An 8,698-nucleotide genomic window follows, 5' to 3' on the forward strand; every position below is an offset into this window, starting at 1 on the left:
AACGTTTCCGCCGTTTCGGTTTGGGGGTGTGACAACAATAAACCCCTACGCAAACCAGATACAGAACAAGACAATCACAAGAAAAACCAACATCCAAACAAGTACATTTTCAGCTTCAAATTGTCATCCTTCAATGCTTTGCAATTTGCCACCAACATGTTGTTCCTGCATATCAGTCCATTGCAATGATCCTGTAGCATGTTCACACTTCTAAGCAACTCATTGCACCGTTCCTGCATTGAATTCAAATTTCTTAGCAAACCAGGTATGATGGCTTTAGACCTAGCACACATTGGGAGATCAAGCCACCCGATAAACCCACAAACAAAATTATTCATAGGGCATGCAAAAAATCTCATTCCTGGATTCAGAGGGGTCTAAGATGTTTTCACCAAAACAACTTTTCCACAAAAATATAGAACCATTGTTGTTGTAACAGAGCTCAAGAAGAAGAAGGGTAGAAAAAAGAGACGATGTGGAAGAAGATCGCAGACAGTGGGGATATTTAAAAGGAATTAAGCCAAAAAACGATTATGCAAAAATGGTCCCTTACATATGAAATGACGAATATACCCTCACGTGTGAGGCACATGTGGGAGTTAACAAATCCTTTTTAACGGTAGTTAAGTCCAGAGACTAATTTTATATACAAACCACTTCAAAAGGACCATGAATCCAAAAATACTCAGGAGTTAGACTAAAACCTCAAAAATTTACATACCATAGGGACTATTTTGCAATTTTGTCAAACAGAAAATATAATCGTTCATTTGCTTCAAGCCAAAATTTGCATACATAAGGACCATTTTTGTAATTTTGTCAAACAGAAAATATAATCGTTTATTTGCTTCAAGCCATCAGAAACAAAACCCTAACCAACAACCCCTAAACCCTCACCTCGTTCTCTCAGGTTTAGCCTCGCAGTGTCGCACCAGTGCATTGTGCACCACCGTTGCACCTCACGTCCGCAGAAGGAACAAGGAAGGTAGCAAACTCGACAAGTAAGCACCTTCTTTTCCTAGTTCTTAGTTGTTAGTTCTTCACTTCTTATTAGTTACTTTTCTAAATTGTCGCTTCCATCTTGAACGGTTGTATACCTCTGTTTTTACTTGTATTTTGTGGTTCAAAAACCATCTGATTGTATACCTCTGTTTCTCGAAGGTACTAAAAAAACTAACCTGCTGTAGTTGTTTATGGGATCCCTGGTAAAGGATTAACTAGTTTGTTTATCTGAATGATTACATTCGGTTAAAAATTTCCTTATATACATCAAATTTTTATCACGGTTTCTAGTAATTGATATTTTCCAGTATAGTTTGTTATCTTGAATCTGAATTGCCTGAAACGATATTTAGGTTTTATCATTATGGTGCCGTGGGTTTGGTTATGCCTCTGTTTCTTTATAATGTTTTTCATGTAAGAATCGATCTCACTCGCATAGTTTAGAATTCTATATTAGTTTATGTTTAGGATTCATCAAAGTTGAGCACTTGAAGGAAACAAAACCTTTTGTTTTCTTTTCGTGTGACTAAATGATGTTTTGTGTTTCAGTCTCTTTCTATAAATCATCAAATCTGATGTTACTCAAGGTTCCATGCCTTTATGCTTTTAGTAGTTGCTACCATTTTTTTAAAAAATTTTGTAGAGATTTTTCTAAAACTCAGTCATATCTTGTAGCTTTGGAAGTGTTAGTGGCTGAAGAAAGAGGGTATGGAAGATACAAAGCTGTCTGGTGATAATGACAACATAGAAAGGTATGATGATGTTCAACTTCTATGGAAGTTTTACGGGTTGCATTTATTTAATTATTATTTTGAATTTGTCTTTTTGCCAGAGAAGCTCCTCAACTAGTTACAGTGTTGAAAGATATAAAGGGTGGGTTAGATGATCTCAGAGCTAAAGTTCATGTCTTGACTTCAAAGGTTTGAAACTCCAATACTTGATTATTTCCGCCAAATTTCCTTTAATTTGTTCAAGTAAAAATGGAGAGGTAAAATGTAACTATGTATATGATATGATATTTTGATCTTTAGGTAAAGTCAGGAGTATACCCAACAGCAGATGGGATGAGCTATCTTGAGGCAAAGCATTTGCTTCTTTTGAATTACTGTCAGTCTCTTGTATATTATTTGCTTCGAAAGGCCAAAGGCCTTCCAATTCAAGGACATCCTCTCGTCCATAGTCTTTTAGAGACACGTTTGTTTTTGGAAAAGGTCAGCTTCTCATTTTGTTTATATCCATGGTTTTTTCTTGAATAAATAGTTATACAAAATTACAATTTACAAATACAATGAATGTGCATCCAGATCCGCCCAATTGACAAGAAGCTGAATTACCAAATTAAAAAACTTACAAACCTAACAAATGGGAATCCAATTCCAATGGAGGACGTAGATCCTAAAAAACCGGTTGCTTCAGATGATTCTTTGAAGCTTCGTCCAAACCCAGACATGCTTATAGACAAAGTTGCTCCCGAGGTTTTACTTATTTTTATCTATCTATCTATCTATGATTATGAGGTTGTCACGTTGTATGTAATGATTTATATTTTTGAATGAATGAATTAGGATGATGATGGTTTGTATCGACCTCCGAAGATAGCTCCAACATCAATGAAGAAGTCAAAAGAAGAGAGAAATGTGTCGAGAAAAGAGAAACAAGCCTTGCGCCAATCCCAACAGAACGAATATGCTAGAGATCTCATCAATGATCTCGAGGGAAGACCCCAGGAGGTTAACTTTTTTTTTTTTAATAATAAAAAATGCGTTTGGTGTGTTTGTTGGGTTGATGACATGATATTTATTTATAGGTGAGGGAGGTTATTGGTACTGAAGATGATAGTGAAGTGAGGAGATATAAGGCAAAAATGGAAGAACGTGCGAGGAGGGAAGAAGAGCTCTTCACCCGTGCTCCTCTTACAAGTATGGAAAAGAAGAAGCTAAAACAGATGCGCAACTCAAGAAATGGGTACAAATACAAATACAATCAGTCATTTAGTTAAATAAAAAAAAATGAAAAATATAACTAATTTTGATGGTGGATGTTTGTTTGTTTGTTGTACAGGCTGGCAGGTCTAGCTGATGGTTTCTATGATGATATTAAATCCTTGGGCTTACCTTTAGAAGAAGGTGATGAAGGTCAAACTTCTCTCTTCATGGATTCAGATGCTGGAGAAAGGAAGTTGAAGAAGAGGCACAAGGTATAATTTTTTTTTTCTTTTTTTTACCACTTCATTGTTTTACTTCTTTTTCTATTGTTTGTTTCTTAATTATTTTTTAATCTCTTCTCTTCTGTTGTGTTGTCAACAGAGACGACATTAGGGATGGATGGGTGATAGAAACTCTTAATATCATACTTCTCCTACAATCACACAACCTTTACTTTTACCTTTAGGCCATGAGGATCAATCTATGTGTTTTCTACAGTTTCTTGTATTTCTTCAAACTTTTTTCATTTTATCAATTTTGTTTTGATGTTTTCTTTTATATGGGGTTTCTACTTTCCTATTTTTTGCACATAAGCCCCCTCTCCCCCCTCGAATGTTAGTTGCATTATCAAGACTTAAATCCTTTCCAACACTTGAAAACTAGCTAGTTTCGTAATTTTGTTTGTAATTTGTTGGTTGGGTTATTTTATAAGGATTTATTTGCAAACTCATACCCTTGTCCTAAAATTATTGTCTCTAGACAAAAAAAAAACATACAGATTAAGGAAACATTAATTACCATTAATTATATACATTAAAATTAAAATGATAGTTTTACCTTTCTTGCATTTAATTTCATCGTTAAATATTTTGGTTAAGGAATAATGATGAGTATTTTGATAAAAAAAGATTTATTTTAAGTAGACTATTATTTTAAGACTATTTAAAAAAAAACATGGACTATAAATATGTGATATGAATATGATTTTTCTGACACTTTTGAAAAAAGTTACCTATATTTCTTGGGTTTTTAATACTATATTTTTCTTCAATCTTTTTTTTTTACATTATTATTATTATTATTGTTATTATTATTATTAATGGGTTAATATTAATTTATGTTTTATTTGGGAAAAACTATATGTACTTATAAAATCTCTTTTGTATTATCAAGTCTTTTGACCTATCGGAAAAATCAAAGATTAGCTATCATTTCAAATTTTTTATATTAAGCAACTGTTATTTTTATTGTTTTATTATGACAAGTTGTGTAAAGTTCAAAGTGCATATTTTGTTTTAACAAGCTTTCTAGGGCATACATATAAAAGAAGAATGGTAGTGAGTTTTTCGTTGATTTGTTAATTTCTACTCATATATATTAAGTAAATAAGTATATTTTTTTTTCCAAGTGGTTGAAAAGGCACGCACGATGTGCGGTGTCCGTTGAAAATCAGGAGGAAAAAAAAGTTATATGATTTCTTTTACGAATGATTTGTATATCACTTAAATGTTTTAGGGGCTCTTTGTTTTTTAAGAAAAACAACTTCTGATATTTTTGGCTGCGCCTCACAATATTTGGGTTTTTGTAGTTTGTTTTTTTAGAAGACTTAAATTTAAAAACTAATGTATATATGCTATGTGGCACAATACTAAACCCCTCTTCAAACACTTTCTCACCATACTTTAAGTATTCAACATAGATTTGTTTTACTTTTTTCAAAATGTTTATTATTTTAATAGTATTGTAAATGATATTATAAACAATTCAAGTATATTTTATATAAATTCAAAACCATATGGTAAATTTTATATAAATATTTTTTTATGTTACATTATCTATAACGAAATATTAATATATTATAAAGTTAATCAACAAAATTACTGAATTTATTAAAACTAACTGAAAAAATAACCATCGTCTTCAAAAATTTCACAAAATGAACATATTATTTGCTAAATTAACAATTTTATTTATTGTTAGTTAGCAAATATTATGTTTAATTATTTTATATGAACGTCTTTAAAAATCATATCATCACAATGATTTTTATATTTGATTTACATACGATTAAAATGAGGTTCCAACACATGGTACTGCAATAGATCATGAAACTCTTGAGCAAAATATGAAATGAATTATTTTAAATGAAATTGTTATTGTAAGACTAAAATTATTATTGTAAGACTTTAAATTATTATTGTAAGATTAATTTGGTTGTATGAATTTTATTTCAATGTTGTAAGACTATAATTATTAAAATTTCGGTATTGAAAAACTATTTTAAGTTTGTAAAATCAATGTATTTAAATTTCAGTTTATTGGAACAAGATGCAAACACTAAAACACAAACAAACTTCTTATTACAAACTACAACCGTTTTATCCATATTTTTTACTGTAGAGTGTTACAGATGTGGTCCGCAGATTTTAGACGTTTTTGCTTTGGAAAAACAAATAGCACCTTAGACATCTTATTAATGAGATTTTGTTAGAAAAATCCTAAAAACTTATTTTGTTAAATAAGTTTACTGGAAATGACACATTAGCCCTACAATGTATTGCATATTTACCCATTTAGTCCCTTAATTTATTTTCGTGTTTTTTTAAGGGAATAATCTCTTAAGTGATCTGTCTTTTTAGTCTCTCTAACCTATATTAGTTAGTTTCATGTGCCACTTAAGCATTTCCCCCTTCAAAAATCAAAATCACATTTCGACCACCAGCTTAATTTCTACCTTTTGCATCATACATAAAACCTCTAATGATTCCTTGAAACACTTGTTTTTGTAATACCCATCAATCATAGAACCCATGAAATCTCATCTCTTTTCAGACATTTCATCGAACATCTTTGGAGCAACTTCTACCATACGACCTTTAGCTAAACCGAAAACCATTGCGTTCCAAGAACAAATGTTATTTTTTGCAGGGGATTTAAACAAAACCATGGCGGATTCGATCTCTCTAATTTCAAGTACCCGTCAATCATAACGTAAACATATAACATTTGATTCGATGTAATCAAGTATCATCCAAGCTTCAGTTAAATGTAAAAACGACGAATACATTTGAATTCCAACGCTTTTCACATACCCAAATGCTCCATAAAAAATTTCGATCAATTCATCATCAAGTTATCATCCATCGCAAACCTAAAAAACAATCATCAAATCAACAAACTGATGTTCAACATTCACAACATTTGACTTTGAAATTGATACCGATAAACTTACTGATTTGAACCAATGATATTTCATAGCCCCATTCGTCAATTTAATTAATTTGCCAAAATCATCATTTAAAACCGTTTTTGATCTTTAATTTTGGACCTTATAAACAGACTTTAAACCCGAACGATTACACCTAAATCATCGAATCAATTCACCATCGATAATCATCATTAATTTTAGAATATCTCCAAATCAATTTGTGTTTCACTTTCAGCAAAAAGAATGATTTGTAACTTAAAGAAAGACGAGTAAAAAATCAGATCACAAAAACAAAGACGATTCACAATAAAGAATATGTTTTTGTCTTTTTGATCATGTTAGCATTAAGGGTAGTTTCGGTATTTCAAGTATTAATCTGTTATTTTTGAGTTGTTAGAGTTCGTTAATTATTATTAGCAGGCTATATATTCTCGATGTACATATTGTAATTAGTTAATCAAGAAATGAATAACAAAGTTCATTTTTTCTCTCTCAAAGCTTCATACTTAACATGGTATCAGATTAGTTGATCCTTCTTTTCTGCCATTAATCTTCATCATCATCGCTAATGGCTGACTCATCTTCAACTGTTAATGATTCATCTGTTCCTAATAATTCAAGTCCCTTTTTCATTGCTTCTTCAGATACTCCCAATTCAATCCTTGTTTCCACAGTCTTTAATGGTGTTGGCTTCAATTCGTGGAAGAGATCTATGATTTTATCTCTTTCTACTAAAAACAAATTAGGTTTTGTTGATGGATCAATCGCTAAACCAGATTTCAATTCTTCTTCATTTTCTCTCTGGTTTCGTGCAAATTCGATGGTCATCAGTTGGATCTTAAATTCTCTTTCCAAAACCATCGCTGATAGTGTTCTTTTCTTTGAATCTGCTTCTGAAATTTGGAACGAATTGATTCAACGCTATGAACAATCCAGTGCAGGTCAGTTGTACCAAATCCAACAACAACTCTACTCATTATCCCAAGGCTCTGACGATTTCTCTATCTATTTCACTAAAATCACAAAGATCTGGGATGAATTAAGGATTCTACAAGATCTTCCTTCTTGTTTGTGTGGTACTGCTGCTTGAATTCAGAAATTTCTTGACGACCAGCATTTGATACAACTTCTGATGGGTTTAAATGATACATATAAAGTTGTGAGGGGTCAATTGCTCATGATGAAACCATTACCATCTGTATCTACTGCATATTCCATCCTTCTTCAAGAAGAACAACAAAGAGGTATTACTAATTCTCCTTCTATCCATTCGGATGCGATTGCTATGCAAGCTTCATATGATAATTCTTCCAAAAAGACTCTCACATGTAATCATTGCAAGAAATCGGGACATACCAAAGCACAGTGTTACAGGTTAAATGGTTTTCCACCTAATTTCAAATTCACAAAAGGGAAAAGAGATGATATCAAGTCTACTGCACAGAATGTCACCACTCAATCTACCTCTCCCATTACTGTTGATCAGTACAATCAATTGCTTCAATTACTCACTGTTCACAATTTCAGTCCATCTTCTTCATCAACTCAAGCCAACACTTCCATTATTGAAGGGGCTATGAACAGTGAAGGTATTTTTTTTCTTTTGAACATTTTGTTTCTAATGTTCAAAAATTCTCACATTTATTACATGAATATTTTTCATGGATAATCGATTCTGGTGCTACTGATCACATGTGCTCCAATAAATCTTTGTTTCTTACTCTTCGAAAGCTTCATCACCCTCATTTCATTGGTCTTCCTAATGGTCATAAAACCTCTATTGATTCTTATGGTGATATACAAATACATGATTCAATTTTGCTTCGAAATGTATTGTATGTACCATGTTTCAAATACAACCTTGTTTCTGTTCCCAAATTAGCTTCTCAACTACAAACATTTGTTCTATTTACTGATCAATCTTGCTTCATGCAGGACCCTTTATTGAAGAGTAAGCTTGTACTTGGTATACCGGGACATCGAGTTAATGATCTCTATGTTTTCGATCATAGATCTATTAGAACAAGTATTTCTTTCAATTGTTCTGTTTTCCAATTTCCAATAATTTCCAATTGTTATAATGTAAAACACATTTCCAGTGTATCTGTTTGGCATAATATATTGGGGCATGCCTCTGTTGAAACACTCAAACATCTTAATGTCATTCCTTCAAATACTAATAGTTCTAGTATTTTCCCTTGTTCAATTTGTTCTCAATCAAAACAACATCGTTTACCATTTGTGCATAGTCAAACTGTTTCCAATGCTTCTTTTGATCTAATACATATTGATGTATGGGGGCCATATAAACATCTTTCATATGATGGTTACAAATAATTTCTTACAATAGTTGATGATTGTACTCGACACACATGGATTTATTTGATGAGTAATAAAGGATGTGCAATGTCCTTAATCAAGGCCTTTGTAAGTCTCATTAAAACTCAATTTTCAAAGACCATCAAAGTTATAAGAAGTGATAATGCTTTTGAATTGGGGACAAGCTTTGAAGGACAAGATTTTTTTTAGAGAACATGGGATTTAGATCATAAATCAACTCCAA

At 31.9% G+C, this 8,698-nt stretch overlaps 1 protein-coding gene across 1 annotated transcript; it reads left to right on the forward strand.

Moving 5' to 3' along the window:
* Positions 1-844: 844 nt before the first annotated feature.
* LOC145093679 (Sas10/Utp3/C1D family) lies at positions 845-3,657 on the forward strand. The gene is made up of 9 exons (XM_079031893.1): positions 845-1,001; positions 1,678-1,754; positions 1,835-1,922; positions 2,034-2,213; positions 2,307-2,477; positions 2,568-2,732; positions 2,810-2,967; positions 3,064-3,199; positions 3,309-3,657. Exons 2-9 carry the CDS (start codon positions 1,711-1,713, stop codon positions 3,318-3,320), a joined length of 954 nt encoding a protein of 317 aa, XP_078888019.1. The 5' UTR covers positions 845-1,001; positions 1,678-1,710; the 3' UTR covers positions 3,321-3,657.
* Positions 3,658-8,698: the final 5,041 nt, after the last annotated feature.

Source organism: Lactuca serriola, chromosome 3 (genome assembly GCF_051521515.1).
Source record: "Lactuca serriola cultivar US96UC23 chromosome 3, Lser_US96UC23_V15, whole genome shotgun sequence".
In the NCBI taxonomy this organism is placed as follows: domain Eukaryota; kingdom Viridiplantae; phylum Streptophyta; class Magnoliopsida; order Asterales; family Asteraceae; genus Lactuca; species Lactuca serriola.